The following is a 22,160-nucleotide window of genomic DNA, read 5'->3' as shown; positions in this document are numbered from 1 at the left end:
AGTCCTAATTGTCCCATCTCGATTAATCACTCCTGCTCTCAGTAAAAAAGAGCTTTGTAATCTTAGAAGAAACCAGCTGGTCTGCATAATTTTTTTTCTTTCCTATCTCCTTCTTGTTATACTTTTCCACTGTCTCAATGCTCAGCAACATCTTCTCAACTGCCTTTAATCCTATTCCAATAAGACAAAAAATGCTAATAGAATACTCCCATGATTAAGGACAATGAGAATAAAACATGCCGAAAGTGATTTATGCACACAGGTTAAAATGATCTCAATAAATAAGGAAAAATGTACCTACCTTGAAGTTTTCCAGATGCACCTTGTACTCTCTTCCAGCTTAAAACCAAGCCACATTTCTTAAAAAGGAAAAAAAAAGTTGTCACTACATAACAAAATAAATGAACTTATAATGCAAAAAAAGCACAATAATATTCTCACTAGGAAAATAACTGAAAAGAAAAAAGACCATATCAGCAACTGAGTTTCTTAAAATTCAATTCCCACAAATCTATTACATGAAAGAAATATATATGTAATGTCAAAGCTGAATATGAATGAATTTTTCACATCGCCCTTCAGGGAAACCACTAAAATAAAAATGAAAGAATATAAAGGTACAAAACCTTAAGGTCTAATACAATATAGCATGAGGAAACAGCAGCAAAACTCAACAAAATTTTGAAAAAGCAGAATGAATGGATAGTAACTCATTCAACAGAACAAAGAAATCTACAGATACAGAGAGTGGGTAACAGGAAGAGAAAGTGAAAGTATAAGGAAATGCTTGAACTCGGTCCTTCACCCAACACACATAGGCAGTCAATCATATATTTGCTCACTGGGCATGAAACTCGAAGTTTTATAGAGAAACCCACCAGCCTTAAAGAAAAGACCTCCACAGCCCTGGCCGGGTCCTCAGTTGTTTAGAGTTGTCCCAATATGCCAAAGCTGTGGGCTCAATACCCGGTCAGGGCACATACAAGAATCAACCAATGAATGCCTAAATAAGTAGAACAACATATCAAATGTTTCTCTTGCTCTCTCTCTCCCTGTCTCTCTCTCAAATCAATCAATAAAATATATTTTAAAAAGAAAAAAGATATCCACATACTAATATTTAAAACTACTGGCTGTTGGTTAGGTTACCCTATAATGATGCCCAGCACTCTAGAAATGCAGCTTATACAAAGGCCCTTTAATCCCTTACTCTTAAATACGAATGGACAAAGATCACCAGACACTTAAGAAAAGTCTTACAAGAACAATGGAAGGAAAGAAGGGAGGGAGGGAGAGATAAATTTAAAAATCCAAAGAAAACCTAGAAGTAAAACACTAGGCTGCACATATAAATCAGGAACAGGTTTTTAAAAGGGTTTCTCAAACTGAAAAAAATATACATATGTCCACGAAAAAACCTCTACACACATACACCATTATTCACAATAAAAAAGTAGACACAGCCCAACTATAAATCAACTGATGAATAAACAAAATGTGGTATAGCAGCTAAATGTAACATCAGACCACAAAACAGACTGAAGTACAAATATGAACTATAATATAGATGTACCTTGAAAACATTATGCTAACTGAAAGAAAACAAAAAGGCCACATATTTGATTCTGTTATATAAAATGGCCAGAAGAGGCAAATCCATAGAGAAAGGAAGTAGAATAGTGGCTTTAGGGACTGGGGTGAGGACACAATGGGAAATGACTGTTAATGGTTACAGGGTTTCTACTTCAGGTGATGAAAATGCTCTGGAGCCCTGGCTGGTGTGCTCAGAGGGATTCATCTGGAAAACCAAAAGGTCGAGAGCTCCAATGCCCAGTGAGGACACATACCTGGATTGTGAGTCAGGGCCCCAGTTGGAATGTGCATCCATGTTTCTCTCCCTCTCCCTCTTTAAAAAATAATATCTTTCAAAAAACAAAAAGAGCCCTGGATGATGTGGCTCAGTGGATTGAGCGCTGGCCTGAGAACCAAAGGGTCACTAGTTCAGTTCCCAGTCGCGGCACGTGCCTGGGTTGTGGGCCCAGTCCCTGGTGGGGGGGCGGGAAATGGCACACATGGGAGGCAGCCACACATTGATGTTTCTTTCCCTCTCTTTCTATCTCCCTTCCCCCTTCTCTAGAAATAAATAGATAGATAAACAGATAAATAAATAAATAAATAAAATCTTTTAAAAAATGCCATTTAGTGGTGGTGGTGTTTGTACCACTTTCTAAATATACTAAAAACCACCGAATTATACATCATACGGGTGAATTTTATGATATATAAATTATATGTCAAAGAAGGTATTTTTTTAAATGTCTTCCCAATGTTCCTCTCTGGGAAAAATTGGCATTATCTTGTAAAGCTGAAGATAAGCATGCCCTACCTCAGAAACTCCACTTCCAAGAGAATATATAATAAAATATTTTTAGGTTCACCTATGAAGACATGATATTACCAGTAATAATATAGCAAAACATAAACAAAATGGAAACAATCTGTGTGACCGTGAGTAAAAAATGGACAATTCATGGTATGCTTCTACAATGCAATACATAGCAGTGAATAAAGCTACATGTTAGGTGAAAAAAGCAAACTGTGAAGAAATACTGAATTAAAACTTGTGAATTGCAAATTTTAACCAATCTATAAATATGTAATTAAAGCAAAAATATACAGAGACTATAAACTCTAAATTTAAGACAGCGCACTATCTCTGGCAATTTACCTTTTGAAAGAAAGATATGGGAATTGGGGCTTTCGATTGTAATGTTTTATTTGGGGGGGAATCCGAAGCCAACTTTATCACAAAATATTGAGATCTGACAAAGCTCAGTTTTGTGGGTGTTTTATTTTCTAATCTTGTTTTTAAGATTTTATTTATTTATTTTTAGGGAGAGGGGAAGGGAAGGAGAAAGAGGTAGAGAAACATGCACCCCTTACTGGGAACCTGGCCTGCAACCAAGGCACGTGCCCTGAATGGGAATCGAACCAACAACCCTTTGTTTCACAGCTGCGCTCAACACACTGAGCTTCACTAGCCAGGGCTATTTTCTAATCATTTTTTGATGCAAGGATCATACAATTTACAAAATAAATGGCAATGTACATTACTTATAAAATAAAAAAGGAAAAGGTTTAAAACTAACTTCTCCAAGAAAAGGGGAGATTACTGAAGTATGGGAACTGTTTTCATTATAAAATCATTCATTATTATTTCACTTAATAATGTGCATGTATCACCAGAACAAAATTTGTAAAACTAAGACAAAAAAGAAAACCAATGACTTTACCAAGTCAAAACAACTTTTCATGCAATAACAACTTTAAAAAGCAATCAGTCAATAAAGGTTGCTGGGAAAAAGAACTCAATCTTCAAATATAAACCCAGAGATTACCTATTAATGACAAAGGGAGAAGAGGTACCCTCCCAAAGCAGAGAGCTGACCACCTTAACCAAGTAGTAACTAAATAGCACCAAAAATAAAACCAAGAGACACTATATGCCTTTTGCTGTGTGGCAAGGAGAACAATATAATAGCCACGAAGTATTATTGCAGAGTGCTTACTCTAAATATAACTATAAGCAATCACTCAAATTCAAATTGGGAGAGATATTGTTAAAAAAAATGGACTCTTCAAAAACGTTAAGTGTCATAAAAGACAAAAAATAAAACAAGCAAACCAAACAAAGGGCAGGGAACTGTTCTTTATTAAACAAGCCGTCTAAGGAGGTGGGACAATCAAATGCAATGTATAAGCCTTGACTGGATCACAGATCAAAAACAAAAACAGCCACTCTGGAAATTATTGATGAAATTCAATTTAAAAATTAAAAAAGAACTGTGTATATTAGTTAATAATACTGTATCATCCTTAAATTTCCTAAGTGTAATAATGATTTTGTGATCATGTAGGAGAGTGTCTTTAGTCTCAGGAGACACAAGAAGTATTCAGAGGGGAAATGTCAGGTCACAACTTACTCTCCGATTACTCAAAGTATGCAGTGTATGTTTATAGACAGAGTGAATGTGGCAAAATATGTTACAAGAGTGCTCACTGTACTATTCAACTTTTTTTGGTAGACTGAAAATTTTCAAAATAAAAAGGAGAAAATTATTATTCGAAGTCCTCTTTCTACTTTTTCCCAAGTTTAAAATTAACAACAAAAAAAAATGTTAATGAGAAGTAAACAGTTTGACTCACAGCAAGGAGCTGTCTTATGAGCATGTCTGAGGCTTTCTCAGAAATGTTGCCAACAAAAACTGTCGTAGTAGGACCACAATTTTCATCATTTTCTTTTGCCTTTAAGCCTGGATGATCCTTTCTGGCTCCCAAATGCTTTCCAACCATGGACACTGTGGGTACTAAGACCTAGAAGGAAGAAAGGCAATAAAATTTGATCTGGCAATTAAACTTCCTATCATGTTTAATGTAACATTAGGCAAAAAACATCAATGAAAATTAGTGAAAACAGGGTGGGGCAAAAGCAGGTTCACAGTTGTTCATATGAACAATGATATCATAATTAATAAATAATAATACAAGAATAAACTGCTTCTCATACAATTATAAGCCGACTTTTCCTCACCCTGTATATAGCACATCATTATTAAAAGGTCTACATACTTAATCTAAAGCTCCTAAAGCACACAGCATTTGTCATTAATGCAAACATTTATGACAAGTAAAGTCCTACTGTTGAATTACCTTTCTTTTAAAAACTTGGAAAAGCAAAAATAACTTCGATAGAAACTTTAAGAGAATTTTTTATTGTTTAAAACATCATAAATGATTTAAAATTATCAAATATACCCAGAAGTTTCTTTATAACTATACTAGTATAACAGCAAATTTCAGTCACCCCTGCTAATCCTGTTGCAGAATATTCAAATACTCCCATAGCACTCCCTCACACTTAAAATTTACCCTTTATAACTTTCAGCTTCCCAGAGGAAGGAATAGTCTTACTCATCATTTTACATGCAACTGAATTTAGCAAAACACCCACATTAGGCACTGAATAAACAGTGGTGAACTGGGGGAGCTGCTTCAAACCCCAAATGCCATTTTCCTAGGATGAGATGCAAGAGACTAAGCATACCTGTCATACGGAAGTTTTCCAAAATGACCAAAAATAGTGTCTAGTGCAAGAAAAGCTGCACTCCACCACCCCACCCGCAGATTCTTATTTGTCCACTTACTTCCCACCTTCCTTCTAATGTGAATGACACCATTCCCCTCCCTTTTCAAAAGCCACAGGTATAAAAACAGTTGAAGATAATGAGACCTACCCTCTCTCATAGTGGAATTCCAAATGAAGCCTAATATTCTACCAATGAACTAAAAGAAATACCTTGTTAAATAACAGGTGAGAGGGGTATTTATTCATGTGTTATAGTATATTAACATTCTTAACTAAGACCCTTCGAGCCTACAGAAGCTTTAACGAATGTGCTAATTATTCAAGACCTAAGACGAAATGATGAAACACTTCCCCAGAAGAAAGGCCTCAATAAAACTACGGTATCATACTAAAAGAGGAAAAAATAGCTTGGGAAAGGCTAAAAATTAGGGAGGTGGGAGGAAAGAATAGAAATAGATTCAACACAAATTTCATTTCAAAGTTTGTATTTCGGCTAGGATCACTCTTACATTTTTTTTTTTAATAAAAAAGACCAGATATGTCATACCATTCTCTTATCTCTCAAAACCAAGACAAAAAGATGAGGGAATAATTTAAAAAGCCAATGTCCTAAATCTGAACTAGTAAATAAATGAGTCTAAACAATAAGAGAGAAGTGGGGAGGGATGGGTGGGTGGGCTGGGCTGGGAGTAAAGGATAGAAAACTGTACTTGAACAACAATTAAAATAAAATTAAAAAGAAGTGAGAGAGAAACCATAAAACTATTTATTTAGGGAGTATATTTTAGGGACAGCCACACATATGCACAGCTGAGTGAAAATGGTACTTAATCAAGTAAGAGAAGGATAGAAATGGATGCTCACACCCTTCCTAGTATTCTTTTAAACATTTAAAATAATTTAAGGTTATCAAGATTTCTAGCTTTAAAGGTACTATCACTACTGTTATCTCCTAATTCCTCCTTAACATTATACTTACAGTTGGAGCAGGAGCCATAATGCTCATTGGTACAGGGATCATTGGGGTTCCTAAGGAAAGAGCATAATGAGTTGTATGTAAGCACACAATTATATATGACTGTATTCTCTATCAACTATGTGCCATACGTACAAGTATTCTCAGCCATAGTTAATTTAGGTGGAAAAATGTAGGACTAATGAGATACTGATGAATGCCTTCTTTTCAAAAGTAATGTGGTATCAGGTCAATCTGTATAAACTTATATACATAAAAACTATTCTAAAAGCAAAAAGGCCAACACGACATGCTTTTGTCTTAAAGAGGATAAAACTAGATATTGATTCATGTTCATCGGGTTCAGTACATCCTCAAAATCAGCAACTCTCACAAACACAAATTCACTTATGGGTTAACAAATATTAATGAAAAATCCTTCAAAAGTTTCTTAACTATCAAGTGAGAAACTAATCTGGAAACCTAGGAAGAATGTTATTCCTGATTCTTTAATAAAAACAGAAAACATGCAAAAAAGACCAGTAATCTCAGTCACCATCAAATAGAAAAATCTCATAAGCTGCTGCTCTGAGGGTTTAAAAGCTGTCAATGGGCTATCCACTATTGACAACTGGATTTTTGTTTTCAACTACATTGCTTACTCACCAATAGCCACTGTACTGCAAGTCCTTGTGCAGGTAACTAATAAAGAAATCTTACTTTTGAGAACTAAGAAAAAGGTTGCAATGAGGGTAGAGTGTGTCTACTTTTCCAATACAAGTTTTAAAATGCTTCTAAGTATAGCACAAGAAGTTCTGAAATCACTCCTCAATTCAAATTTAGCATCAATTTAAGATAATTATCCACCTAAGACTGGTAATAAACTCTTAAACATCTAACACTACCCATTTACTTTTCAATATAACTTACTCAAAGGAACTTCATGGTTTTCTAAAAGATAAAAATCAAGATTGTGCCCTTGCTGGTGTGGCTCATTGGACTGAATGCCAGCCTGCAAATCGAAAAGTCGTGGATTCAATTCCCAGTCATGGCGCATGCCTGGGGTGCAGGCCAATGCACCATGCATTTTTCTCCTCCTTTTTCTCCCTCCCTTGCCCTCTCTCTAAAAGTGAGTAAGTAAAATCTTTTCTAAAAATCAAGATAGCTATCAATTACAACTATGTAAGATTGTACCAAAAAAAACAAAAAACCCAAAAAAAACAAAAACCCATAAGCTTCAGAAGTAAACAGGTTCAGTTCTTAGTTTTATTATTTCAGATATGTAACCCTGGGCAAGCTCCTTAACCTCAGCTTTAGTTTCCTCAATTGTAGTGAGGTAATGATTTCCTTAGAGTGTCTGAGAGATTATCTGAGATCATTTGTGGGGCACTTAAATACAGTAGATGCTCAAAATTACTATTAATCAATGCATATCTAAATTTTTCATTTTTAACTTTGAAAAACACCGAACACTCCCTTGTTCACTACTGTAATCTATGTGGTGCCCTTGACCATTCAGAAAAGACAAATTGAAAAAATTTTTTCTTTTTCAACAGTTACTAAAAGTTTATTGTACGTTTCTTATCTCAACATGCGGTGTAGAAATTACATTAAAAATTATACTGCTACCATTATAAAAATCCACACACGAGAGTGAAAAAAGGCAGAGTGCACCAAGTGTGAAGAGAGTGATACTAGTCAAGGGTCTAAGGAAAGAGAAGTGGGAAGGAGTCAACACACTGCGATATGCAGAGCGTATCTCTGGAGAGCTACACTCCCAAAGTTCGTAAGAAAGCAAGTCTGTCTTTGGGGAAGGAAACTCAGGAACTGTGGGGGGGAAACTTCCTTTTCCTATATACATACATTACTTTTTAAGGAAAATGATGGTTGTTTTTCAACTTTATTTTCTAATTTAATGTATGTGATCACCACATATATTATCTCACGAGTTCAATTAATTCCACTTACAAGCTAAGTCAAGGAAATTAAACATTGCATAGGTATTGTGGTCTCCAAATATTACACTAGTTTAGCATACCATTTCATTTTTTTACCTTTTAAAGTATTGACGCAGCACATAGAATGCAAGCAGTGAATGAGATGCAACTAAAATCTAATTTATCAACCAACTATGCTTCCCTAGAAAGAAATACTGTATGCTGTTGCAAGCAGAATCAGCATTAACAGCATTACCACTCTAAGAACTAATGCCCACGCTACTATGGCACTGACCAAACCAGGCAAGAACACTGGAAATCTGGCTTTGCAATGCTGATTCACCTTAACAAATCAGGGAGTAGCCTTAAGAATAATGTCCCAGCTCTGGCTGGCGTAGCTCAGTGGATTGAGCGTGGGCTGGGAACCAAAGTGTCCCAGGTTCGATTCCCAGCCAGGGTACATTCCTGGGTTGCAGGCCATAACCCCCAGCAACCGCACATTGATGTTTCTCTCTCATTCTCTCTTTCTCACTCTCTCTCTCTCCCCCCTTCTCTCCCTAAAAATAAATAAAAATCTTTAAAAAAAAATTCACCTTCCTTCCAAAATGTCTTTCTAAAAAAAAAAAAAAAAGAAGAAGAATGTCCCAATGATCTTACACTTCTGGTTACATTTGATATAGTGTTTATCAGTAAATGTTGCATTTAACATTTATTCTTTAAAAGTTCAGTCCTGGCTGGTGTGGTTAAGTGGTTGAGTGCTGGCCTGTGAACCAAAGGGTCGCTGGTTTAATTCCCAGTCAGGGCACATGCCTGGGTTGCAGGCCAGGTTCCCAGTAGGGGGTACGTGGAAGGCAACCACACATTGATGTTTCTCTCCCTTCCTTTCTTTCTCCCTCCCTTCCCCTCTCTAAAAAGTAAATAATATCTTTAAAAATAAAAAAAATAATAAAAGTTCAAAGGAATTTAAAATAGTCTATAAAGCCATTCTACTAGTAACAAAATTGAAGCACTCATGTTTTTACAGTCTTTCCAGATTCTGAGCAAATGACTGAGCTTCATTCCCAATCCCTTAATTTCTTCACAAAGAAACGGGAAGTAAACTATTCTTCCCTCAACTCTGTAACATAAGGGCTTTTTTTAAAGTATCATGGTTACTATTAAAGGTTATTTAAAAAAAAAAAAAGGATCTGCCCTGGCTGGTGTGGCTCTGTAGGTTGAGCGTCAGCCTGCAAGTTGAAAGGTCCCTGGTTCAATTCCCAGTCAGGGCATATGGCTCAGTTGTGGGCCAGGTCCCCAGCTGGGAATGACCAAAAGTCAACCTATCGATGTTTCTCTCCCACATGGATAGAGAAACATCGATGTTTCTCTCTACCTCCCTCTCTCCCTCCCTTGTCCTCTCTCTAAAAAAATAAATAAAATCTTTTAAAAAAATCGATCTGCTCTGTCTGGTGTGGCTCAGTGAATTGAGCACCAGCCTGAGAACTGAAAGGTTGCCAGTCTGATTACCAGTCAGGGCATATGGTCCCTGGGTGGGGGCAATCAAGAAGCAACTGGGAGATGTTTCTCTCACATACTGATGTTTCTCTCTCTCTCTCTCTTCCCATCTCTCTAAAAATAAGTAAATAAAATCTTTAAAAACAATGGATCTTGCCTTAGCCATGCAACTCAGTTGTTTAGTTTTATCCCAACACACCAAGATTGCAAGTTTGATCCCTGGTCAGGGTATATATAAGAATCAAATGATAAATGCACAAGTGAAAAACAAATTAATATTTCTCTAAAACCAACAAATTTTTAAAAATAGATATTATATTGCCCTGGCTGGTGTAGCTCAGTGGATTGAGCACGGGCTGTGAACCAAAGGCTCGCTGGTTTGATTTCCAGTCAGGGCACGTGCCTGGGTTATGGGCCAGGTCCCCAGTATGGGCCATGTGAGAGGCAACCACACACTGATGTTTCTCTCCCTCTCTTTCTCCTTCCCTTCCCCTCTCTCTAAAAGTAAATAAATAAAATATTTAAAAAATAGATATAATACCATAAATTTGGAAAATCAGGATATATGACCGCCCCCCCCAAAAAAAATAGATGGTCAAATTAAAGTGGTTCAGGCTTCTGTACTTAATAATATTTGATGGTCAACAATTACCTTTATCCAGTTTTAACATTATCTTCTCAATCCCCCTTTCAGAAGAAATTCCTTCATAGTCCATTACAGAGCAGCTAAATTACTGACTAAAATTCAGTGATTGTTACATGGGACATTAAACTGATAGTATATAAACTTTCATATTACACTTGTGGCAGCAGATGGTTAACAAAAACACATTCAGGATTATGAGAAAAACTTAAAACAGCTTACTATAATGCATAAATGTCTTAAAAACTTATAAGTCCTTGATATAAAAGCTTTCCTCAAACAGAAGTATTTACGGATGAGCCCTGGCTGGTGTGGCTCAGTGGATTTTGTCCCAGCCTGTGAACCAAAGTCACTGGTTCAATTCCCAGTCAGGGCACATGCCTGGCTTGTACACCAGCTCCCCATTATGGGGTGGCACAAGAGGTGATCACACACTGATGTTTCTCTCCCGCTCTCCCTCCCTTCCCCTCTCTAAAAAAATAAATCTTTAAAAAAAGAAAAAAATATTTCTAGACGATTTAGAAGACTGATGATTTCAGCCTGAATTACAGACTCCATGTCAGAATATTTCTAATATGCAAATTAAGAACGTTCATCATCCTTTGGAAGGGAAACTGATTTTGTACGTTTTCAACCCAATATAAAAATTTCTATACTATGACCATAAACCAAAAGCAAACTTCCTCTCAAGCCAAGCAATGTTAATTATGTACTTCAAGACAATGGTTCTCAAATGTGGGTTCTCTTAAATGGATACCTAGAATCACCTGCGAACTTGTTAAAACTGAAGATTGCTGGCCCCCAATTTCTGTGAATCTGCTTCAGTGGGTTGGGATGGGGCCTGAAAAACTATTTTTACCTCACAGAATTTTGGAAACAGGAAACTTTTATATAGTGATTTGGAAAGGTCTTTCTAAAATGGGGGCCCTGGCTGGTGTGGCTCAGTGGATTAAGTGCTGGCCTGCAAAACAAAGGGTCACCAGTTCAATTCCCACTCAGGACACATGCCTGAGTTGCAGGCCAGGTCATCAGTTGGGGGTGTACAAGAGGTAACCACACATTGATGTTTCTCTCCCTCCCTTCACCTCTCTTTAAAAATACATAAGTAAAATCTTTTTAAAAAGGAGGGGGCAGAACAGTTTACACAGGATATTACTGCATATCTGTATTGAAAGAAAAAAAACTAATGAATAAAAGAACGCATACTTATTCTTGCAATGTACATTTGAAATTATGTGGAAGGACAAGGAAGAAACCAAGAACCCTGCTTTGTTTTCCTCTTTCCATAAAAGGATAGTAACAACAGTTATGTGTTAAAAATCTTTAACTGTACACCTTTTAATTTTTGAACCCCATGGCTCAATTACCTATTTTTTAAGTAATTAAAAAAAAATTCCCAAATGAGTTTATACTCAACCAGATATGAAAACCAGTGCCACAGTAAAATGAGATCACATTTCCAAAATGATGTTAACAGATATCTTTACTAATAGTCACATACATACCATCTTCCTAACGTAAATAATGCAAAGACAGAAGACAGAAGTATGTGTTAAAACAACAGTATTCACAAAATTACCTGGAGGTACAGGTGGAGGAAAGCCAGGAAACTGTGGGGGTGGGATCCCTGGTGGGAGCGCTGGGATTCCCATTGGAGGGCGATTCAAATGAGGGGGGAAAGACATTCTTACTGCAGCAGTCTAAAAAAAGAAATCGTAACAAATCATTTTATTTGAAAACTCTACAATTCGGTATGTCTGGTTTGTTGGCCTTCATGTTTAGAGTATCTGCAAAATTCTAAAGTTTTCTTACCCAAAGGAGTTGGCAAAGACCCTCTTTTCTCTGTCTGTCCATTGAGAATTTTTAAAATTTAGATCTTTTCTAAAATAAGTTCCCAAAATGTACACGATCTAAATTCAGGATAGACTCCTACAATCGTATGGGAATACATATAAAGGAAGAAAAAAATTTTGAGGTTCAGTTAATATCCAAAAACTAAATACCAAATATCAATGAATCTTTTTAAACCAAATTCAGATTCCAGGAAGATCTCTAACAGTTACTTTTAAAAACTGTTCTGATGCATCCATTTTTTAAATACCTATTAGCACCTGTCTGAAGACTAATTTACAAAGTCACACAGTATTTGTTGATTCAGTGTGGGCCAGTTCCTCACCTACAAACCTGGGCAATGAATGTGGGGATGGGGGAAATCTCCTGACATCAGGTCACAGAGCAACCAAACATTCAAATGTAAAAATAAAATTTATAACAATGAGAAAAAAAAATCATAGACTCCATGGGGTAGCTCAGTCGGTTGGAGCATCCTCCCAATATGCCAAAGTTGCAGGTTCAATCCCAGGTCAGGGCACATACAAGAAGCAACCAATGAATGCATAATTAAGTAGAACAACAAGTCAATCTTTTTCTCTCCTTCATTCCTCTCTCTAAAAATCAATAATTTTTTTAAATGTTGTAATTTTTCTTTTTTCCCCTTTTTTATAGGCAGGAGAGCAGTATGTGGCATGTGAGGCCACAGCCAGTGTCTGGCCCAGGCCAAGCACCTGCTCGAAAGTAGCCTGAGGCCCCCCCTGGAAAGGGGGATACATAAGTCATATTTTTTCTTAAACATAAAAAGCAACCCTCTTAACCATTCTTGAATGAAATTTAGTAAGTGAATGAATGAAAGAAACTCAAGAATCAGATGTTAGCATTTGATTTTATCTATCTTTTCTTTTTCATTTTGGAATGTAAAGCTCTTTTAAATTAGAGCTGACATATAGTAATCAGATGCTAGCATTTGATTTTTAAAAACACAACACAGTCCTGGCTGGTGTAGCTCAATGGAATGAGCACCAGCCTGCTAACTGAAGGGTCGCCAGTTTGATTCTGGTCAGGGCACATGCCTGGTTTGCAGGCCAGGTCCCCGGTCGGGGGCGTGTGAGAGGCAACTGATCCATGTATCTCTCACACCTTGATGTTTCTCTCCCTCTCTTTCTCCCTCCGTTCTCCTCTCTATAAAAGTGAACAAATAAAATCTTAAAAGAAAGAAAAACACAAGAACACATTGAACTGTTTCATCTGGTTTGTGATATTACCATTCAATAACGTAGCAGGGGTGTCCAACTTTTTGGTGTCCCTGGGCCACACATTAAACACATTGCTCACAAAACAACCTCATCATGTTTTAGTTTACGATTTTTGTGTTGGGCCACATTCAGAGCCATCATGGAGGGCACGTGGCCTGCAGCTGGAGGGCGGGGGGGTGGGCCATGGGTTGGACACCCCTGCTTAAAGGAACTTATTTTTTACTTTTAGTTAAAGGAATACTTAAATATCTAAGACTTTTCCTCCCCTCAAATTTTATGTTCTCCTGAACACATTCAACTATCCACATCTGTCTGAGAAAGTAGAAAAATATTAGGATGTCCTAGGTGGATTCCATGCACCAATTTTAAAAAGCAACCAAAGTAAGTGGGTTGATTTATTATCAGTGATGCCACTAAAGGCAGTGACCTGATCAACAGCATATATTCTGTTGTCCCCCACCTACATGCTGTAATTGAAGGAGTTTAAGAGTTGTTAGAAGCTTTTAAAAAATGTTTGTCTCTACTATTTTCTTTTATCATACATTGTTTTACTCACCCTTCAGAAGAGGGAAGATAAAAAGTGCATGTCTTCCACTTTCTCGCCCCTAATCCCAACAGTTTGGTATATATCGTTGTATTCTTCTAAGTATCTTTCTATACACAAACTAATACACAATCACTTGTGTTTTTCTGCAAACAATATAATCATACTACATTGTTACGTGCATTTCTCCCTCTTTATCATTAACATCTCTTTAGGTAAGTTCATAAAGTTCTAGTCCGTTCTTTGTAAGGCAGTAAACTATTACAATACAGACATACAATAATTAATTAAGCAACATTAATGGTTGGCTCCACATTTTACCTCTTACAAATAATGTTGAACATGACAAACTGGACATGTACCTATGCACCTGTGCAACGGTATAATACAGATCACCCCTGTATGCATCCACACATTATCCCCAAATTATCCTCTGGAACTGCAGTGCAGATTTATAGTCCCACTGCTAGTATATGGGTATGTCCTTCCCTCATATCCTCACCAGTGCTAGAGTAAATCAGTGTTTAAATTATAACAACCTGATAGGTGAAATACTCTCGTTTCAGTTTGCATTTCCCTTATCTTTTTAGCTGTTTATTAGACATTTCTTTGCAAGTCATAGAGAAGCACGTCTTTTGTGCTCATAGAGTATTTTGCCATGTATAATGCACACCCAAGTTTTGTGGGCGTTATACACAGGATTATTATAACCACTGTGTGTAATCATTGTACCCATGTGTAATGCTCATCCTTTTTCCCTCAAAAATGTGGGCCAAAAAAGTGTGCATGATACATGGCAAAATACAGTAGTTTTCCTCAGATTGTTCTTTTGATTTAATTAAGTCGATGTATAAAGTATTCTGTAAAATCTAAACTTCAACTTCAGCAAATACAATACACTTAAAATATTTGGAAGGTTTTACAGGTAAAATAAATTCCTAGCATCATTTCACATACTTAGCTAATACTAGAAATGCTTTAAAATATAAGTAGCTATCAGCATAAATTAAGAAAGGAAAGCACAACTAATTTAAGACTATAAATGTGTTGTATTTCTACATAATCCATCTGTAATACTTCTGTCCAAAAATAAAAACAAATATTCTGTAAGGCAAGAGTCTATCTCCTTTTAAAATAGGGCTACTGTCCTACTTACAGAAGCTCCTGTATTATAATACTCTTATCTCAGCACTTTTCCTAGGAGGGCTGTTGGTATTAATGCCTGTTGAATAAATGAATGAATCAGTAAACAAATGAACTCTGAGGACCTCATTAAACAAATTTATAAAGAAGCCCCCATGTGCCCAGAATGATGTTAACAATGACCCAGTGCCTAGCCTCACAACAGTTATAAAGACTGGGCCATGAATTCATCTTCAGAATCCCTTTTCCCCAAGTGTTAGATATAAACAGTATTTCTTATAAAAACTTAGTTCTTGGTATTTAAACACTATTTCATGGTTTTTAAATGTATAATTCATTCTGTAAAGAGTTAACCAGGTTATGTTTTAGTTTATGCCAATATACCCATTGCAATGAGTTCTAATTCTTCTATAAAATATTTCCCTTTTACCTCAAATCCTTTAAAACTTGCTTGTTCATAGGCTGAACTTCAAAGGTAGAGGTAATCTTAGTAAGATAATGGCTCTTTATGGAAATTCAAAAAACAAACATTTCTGGTGATCTCTGATAAATATTATTCATTTTAAAGATCCTAAAATGAGTCTCAACCACTTACCTCAACATAAAGGTTTGTTTTTTTTAATCCTCACCAAGGACATGTACATTGATTTTAGAGTAAGGGGAAGGGAGGAAGGGAGAGAGAAGAGAAACATCAATGTGAGACAGAAACATTTATCAGTTACCTCTCCTATGCTCCCCAACCAGGGACCAAACACACAACTTTTTTTTTTTTAAATATTTTACTTACTTATTTTTAGAGAGGGGAAGGGAAGGAGAAAGAGAGGGAGAGAAACATCAATGTGTGGTTGCCTCTCATGCAACCCCTACTGGGGATGTGACCTGGCCTGCAACCCAGGCATGTGCCCTGACTGGGAATCGAACCAGCGACCCTTAGGTTTGCAGGCAGGCACTCAATCCACTGAGCCACATCAGCCAGGGCCAACCTTTTGTTTTAAGGGAAGACACTCCAATCTAGCCACATCTCCAGGACTCAACATAAAGTTTTATATATTTTAACATATGTGAAAATGATTAAGAATAAACTTTTATAACCATAAACAAAGTTTATCAGGTTTTACCTATAGTTGATAATTGCAATACTCTAAGTTGACCGTTACTTTCTAGAATGAAGTGGAGAAGAGAGCTAGCTAGGGAGTACTTTACTTTAAATACAGTAGTCAGGCCTTTCCAAGGTAACATTTGAACAAACACTTGAACAAGGCTGAGGTAAGAAGCCCTCTTAATATCTGGGGGGCCATAGCTTTCCAAGCAAAGAAAACAGCAAATACAAACAGCCAGAGGTGGACAAGGAAGGTTCACAAAAGGAAAAGCAAGGCCAACAGCTGGGGCAGAGTACACAGAAATAAATGCTGAATATTACTAGAAGAGGGTATAGGGCTTTGTGGGCCACTATAAAGATTTTGGGAAATATTAAAAGGGTTTTTTTTTTTTAAACTTGACTTATATTTTCACTATTCCTAGCCACTGTGTTAAGACTGGTGAACAAGGGTCAAAACAAAATACTCCTCCAGCCCTGGCTGGGTGGTTCTGTTGGTTGGAGCACAGTCCCACACCCCAAAAGGCTGGGGGTTGGATTTCCAGTCAGGGCACATACCTTGGCTGCAGGTTCAATCCGCAGAAGGGGTGCGTACGGGAGGCAACTGATCGATGTTTCTCTCTCACATTGATGTCTCTCTCTCTCTCCCTTGCTCTCTCTCTAAAATTATAAACATACCCTCAGGTGAGGATTAAAAAAAAAAAAAAAAAAAACCAGCACTGCAATAATCCAGATGAGAGAGGGTGGTCTGGAACAGGTGGCATGGTGAAAGTAGTAAGAAGTTGTTAGATTCTGGATATAACATGAAGGTAGCCAACTGCTAAGCACATGTATGTGGGATTTAAGAAGAAGAGATGGAGAGGTTATTTTTATTAGACTGAAAAGATTTACATAGCATTTTAAAGTTATTTGAATAGTTGTGCTGCACTTTTAGAAGGTTCAAAGCATTTTTACCTAGTAAATATTAAAAACAAAAAACAAGAACCTATGACGAACATGTTCTGTATCTCTAGTGTGGCAATGGTCATACAGGTTTATGCATTTATCAAAATTAACTGAAATTAGAATGGGTGCATTTTACTGTATATAAATTTTATCTAAACAAATTTGGTCTCCCCTCTGCAAAAAAAAAAATTTTTTTCTAAGTAAGATTTATCTCTACCATTCAACATTTGAGTGTATTCTGCTTTTTCACTATACTCTTTTACACTTTTTTTTCTGCACTCCTGAGAATACCATTACTGCTTATACACATTCCTCTGCCCCTGCAGATTTATCCTGATAAAAACAAAATATTTCTACCAGGGAGAGATTTACAGTCTAACCCCATCAGGACCCTGTGCCGAATTTCTGACATGGTAAAAAGCAAATGAACCAATAGACTCTCCTCAGCAAATACTCCTATACAACTTTTTCATTCACTCAATAAATATATAGCTCTGATTATGTGGCAGGTTCTTTTCTAAGTATTACTTTACTAATTCTGAAAGAGCAAATTTTAAGTTACATACTTGTTTAGCCACTAGTCCAATGGCTCCAGGATGCATGTAAAGAATTAGTGCAGCGTGCACCATTTCCTGGCCTGCTTATAGCCGGTGAGACACAGGGGACTGACAAAGCCACCCCAGCCTAAGCGAAGCAAGCCCCTCAAAACATCATTTCTCAAACTGAATTTCCAGACCTGGAGTCTTTCGAAACTATTCCCAGGAAAAAGTGTTTTATCTCCAAAGATGAATGGGAAATGCTTAACTAACATTTTCTTTCACAGGAAAGCTTTTCACATATGAAAGAAAGTGTTTTGAGTCATTTTCTGAGATTTCCACCCTGCTGTCTGTAAACAGGAAAGAGGGATCCTTTGGGGCAATGGTTGCACAATTCTGCATGTTTACTAAAAATCATTGAATTGTAAGTTTACAATGACTGAATTTTATGTTGATTACACTTTAATAAAGCTGCTATAAAAAAAGCAATACCAATTCAGGATATTTCAGGCAAAATAGGATCTGTAGATTAGATAATACTGCATCAATATTAATTTCCTGGTTTTGATCATTGTACTGTTGTTAAATAAAACAATGTCCTTGTTTTTAGGAAATACATGTTTAGGGGTTAAGTAACACCACAAATATAACTTAGTAGCAAAACATTTCAGAAGGAAAATATAGAGAAAAAGGGGAGAGGATAAAGCAAATTGCTGAAATGTTAACACTTGTGTAATTTGGGTGAAAGATATTTGAGAATTCTTTGTACAACTCGTAATTTTTTTTAAGTTTGAAATTATGTAAAAATAAAGTTTAAAAAAGCAGTTTCATTCATTCTGATTAGTGGAAATGGTTTTTATTTTCAAAATTTAAAAAGTAGGAAAAAAGCTACTCAAAATCTTTGAGCAATCAAAATCATGGTGACTGACAGTGGTAGTGTCAAAGACTATCAAGAGATTTAAGAAGTACACAGAATTTTTTGTAAGACCTTAAAAGACTCAATGATTACTTCTGCTTCCAAAGTTTTAATACAGTTAATAAAGTTTTCCCCTATATCATGTATAAGCAAGAAAAATATATAGCTAGTCTAAGGACAAGAAAGTATTTGAAAATTCCAAATTTATATTAGATCTTAAGTAGTTACCCAAAGTTAAAATGAACTTATTTTTTAAATATATTAAAAGCCTTAACACAGAGAAATAAAAAGATAGCACACCACAAAATAAACTTAGTCAAACTACCATTAACACATGATGCCTATATGTAACAGCGGGATAATAATTTTCTTCCTAAGAGCGTTTTAATTCTCTACCAAAAGAAAGAAAGAGAAAGAAAGAAAGAAAGAAAGAAAGAAAGAAAGAAAGAAAGAAAGAAAGAAAGAAAGAAAGAAGTCCACTCTGGTGACCAAAAAAAGGAAATGTGTGACCCCAAGAAGATGAATTATTTAATAAAAATAGCAACTAACATTTGTATTTACTTTCATTTACAAAAGCCTTCAACATATATTATTTTTAATCTCCCAAATTACCTTGTGCAGATACACTTATGCTCCTCTCACAGATGGAAAAGCTAACTCGTCCAAGGGAACACAGTGAGTGGCTGGGGACCCCAAGGTCCCCACAATCCTCAAATTACCAATCCAAGGGCTGTTTTCACTGTGTCACAGTGCCTCTTTCTAGTAATAACATACCAATGAGAAATTTCATGTTAAGGATTAACTTTGACTTTAAAAGTTAGAGTTTTAGTCTATTCACTATCTATTCACAGTACACTGAAAGAATGTTAGAATCAGGGTTAGGCTCTTGTACATCACTGAAAATTGTTAAATAACGCCACCAGTTAATGCAGACTAAACACTATGCTATTTGGATAATGCACTAAGAATTTTACATGTATTTTTCTTATTTAATTCCAATCCCAATAACCTAAGAGGTGAATACTATTACAATCCTTACTTTACAAATGTAGACAACAAAGGATTTAAGAAAAGTTAAAATGAGAATAGTACAGTATCTACTTGAATCATGTGTAATTGATGACCAACTAAATGCCTCTCTAGGCTTGCATATTTTTGGAAACAATCTTTTAAAAATTAAATCTCCCAAAGCAATATAAAAGTTGTTTATATACTATTGCTAACTATGTAATTCACAGTACTTCACACTACAGTGGTCCGGTGCAAAAGTCCAATCTCTTCCCTCCTTTTGGTCCGCTCCATTCTGCCCAGTTATCAAATTGGCTTTTCCATGGCAATATAAATCCGTATTACATAACTTCAAAATAATCTTCATACTCCTAGATCTATTTCGACAAACGTACTTAAAAAGCAGTACTGAAGACCAAAGAAGGATGAGAAAGAAGTAACACATTTTATGTGGAGCTTGGTCATCGCCTAGAATGAATGGAGATACAGTTTACTGCAACCTCCAATGGAGGAAGGGGCAGGCTCACAATACTCATCACAATCTTAGACTAGCAAACCGGGAGGGTGCTTAAAAAGGTGGGCATTAGCTAAATTCGGGGGGCGGAGAGGGGCGGCAGTTCACTCAGGGGCGGGCTCTAAATGATCAAAGAGGAAGGGAAAGAAATCCGTTGGTGGCCACCGCCTCTCTAAAAAGGGTGAGTGCTGGCTGTCTTCTAGGCAGAGCCTAGGCCAAGCGAGTCCTAGGCCCGGAAAGTCCAACTCAGGGCTCCGTAGGCTCGGGTCAGAAAGGGGCTTCCGAGAATGGCTCCCCAAAGGCAGACCGATCGTTTTGTGGCAAACGTGGATCCCAGAAAGAGCCTACCGGATTCACTGCGACCGACCGTGAAATGAAAAGGGAAAGTGGGCGACAATGCAAGAAGGAAAGCACTGGCAGTAAGTAGGTCCGGCCTCCACGGGCTCCTGCCGGGCCCACTGGTTTTCGAGACCTTAGAGAAATGAAGAAACCCAAGCCTCGTGCCCGGCCCCTCCCCTCCCCTCCCCCACCCAGCCCCCCTCTTTACCCTAGTCCCACCCCGGCCCTTGCGGAGCCTCCCCGTCTTTTCCTTCCTCCCGCAGCCGAGGCACTCGGTTTCCACAAGCGTTCATAGGGGTGAACTCACCCGCCGCTGAGGAAACGGTACTGTCTTCAAGGCTTTCTGGGCTCTGGGTTACGAGACGAATCCACCGGCTCGAGGTTTCTGCGCGCCGCTCGCCGGGAACCTGGTTCCAAAGCGACTACTCGCACAGGCCGCAACGCAAACACAGCCGCGCTGCGCGGGGAGCTTCTGGAGGTCTTCCTCTTGCCCGGCGTGCACTGCGGCCGGGGGAGCGGAGAGGAGCACCATAGAGAAGAACGCATATAGAGAGCCTTTATGGTTGGCTCTCAATCCCCACGCCCCGGCGAATAACCATAGAGAAGGAGAGCCTAGTGGGGACTAGAAAGGCTCAAGCCGTAAATTACGACCCACCCTGCCATTTTTGATTGGAGCTGATTGAATCTTGTGACTACGCGACGCCATCTTGAGGTCAAGGTTTTGGCTGGGCACTACGTGGGGGTTAGAGCGTGTCTCACTTTTCTTAGTTTGTTTTGGGGATTAGTTCAGCATTTCAGGTTCGATGGACTGCTAACTGCGCCACCACCCAGCACCTCAGTAGAAACCCCAAAGGGCGCTCTTCCCTAGAAAACTATTCTTGATACCCGGAGAACTGGCCGTGTGGGTTTTTGGTTTTCGTTGTTTTAGGAGCACACAAAAGCTCATGCTCACCAGTAGGGCCAAAAGAGATAGCTAAGTGTTTGAAATACCTAAATCGACCTGTTAAAAGCGCTTAACACAGTTTTCATTCTGTAATATAAACATGCTAAAAAGAACTTTGCTAATTGGATTAATAGACACTAATTGCAGATGATTAGGTTATTCAATACATGTACTTCATGGACACTATCTACTTACAAACTTTTCCCTCCCACTGCTTGCTTTTAAGAAGGCTTATAATTTATTCAATATGAAGTTATTGTCTCCAAAAATGACTGATGCTGGGCTAAATGTGTGGTAAATGGGAGTGAGATTTTATTACTATCTGGAGATCACGATATAAAATTGAAACATACCTAAACAGTTCCTATCTGCATTTCCTATTTAATTCTACTCTATAGCACAAATCACCATCTACTGTACTAAATCTTATTTTATGGTCTGTCTGCCCCTACCCCACTAGAATGTGAACTTAAGGGGTACAGAAATTGGGTAGTTCGTTGTTATATCCTCAGTGCGTAGAACAGGTGCTCAGTAAATATTTGTTGAATAAAAGAAATTATCATACGTGATGAGTACCAACAGAAAATAAAATGCAGTGGGAAACTAACGGAAAAGGCTGCATCATTACTACCATCTATAAAATACACACCTATCTGTGTTTCTGCTTGCTGCGTTTCCTTACCATTGAGGTGTGTTAATAACACCTACCCTACCGTATTTTGCTGCAGATAATGTGCACCCACGTTTTAGACCCAAACTTTCAGGAAAAAATACCTTTCGTTTTTAATTTTTTAATTCAATTTTTATTTATATTTAGAAAGAAAACCGATTATCATATTTGAGGGTGTTATTTTGCATATGGATATTGTTACTGCTTTCTGGAGTTATTCTTTCAAAGCATAAGCATAACAA

General features: G+C 37.3%; 1 protein-coding gene across 4 annotated transcripts in view; it reads right to left on the bottom strand.

Moving 5' to 3' along the window:
* RBM25 (RNA binding motif protein 25) overlaps positions 1-20,801 on the bottom strand; it is a 52,481-nt gene extending 31,680 nt beyond the window's left edge. Inside the window, exons 1-5 of one of the 4 annotated variants that reach the window (XM_045822282.1) lie at positions 20,613-20,801; positions 11,755-11,875; positions 6,126-6,175; positions 4,207-4,374; positions 302-359 (exon numbers count right to left, since the gene is read on the bottom strand). In XM_045822282.1, the coding sequence (XP_045678238.1) occupies positions 302-359; positions 4,207-4,374; positions 6,126-6,175; positions 11,755-11,860 (382 nt within the window). In that variant the 5' untranslated portion in view covers positions 11,861-11,875; positions 20,613-20,801. Of the gene's footprint in view, positions 1-301; positions 360-4,206; positions 4,375-6,125; positions 6,176-11,754; positions 11,876-11,987; positions 12,092-13,081; positions 13,131-16,605; positions 16,662-20,612 lie in introns of those variants that run through there. The other 3 variants (XM_045822283.1, XM_045822284.1, XM_045822281.1) reach the window with 3 other exon arrangements.
* Positions 20,802-22,160: the final 1,359 nt, after the last annotated feature.

Source organism: Phyllostomus hastatus, unplaced genomic scaffold (assembly GCF_019186645.2).
Source record: "Phyllostomus hastatus isolate PE091 unplaced genomic scaffold, TTU_PhHast_1.1 phas_scaffold_501, whole genome shotgun sequence".
Lineage (NCBI taxonomy): Eukaryota > Metazoa > Chordata > Mammalia > Chiroptera > Phyllostomidae > Phyllostomus > Phyllostomus hastatus.
Note: the sequence above shows the minus strand (reverse complement) of the source record. Positions and strands in the feature narration are given on the sequence as shown.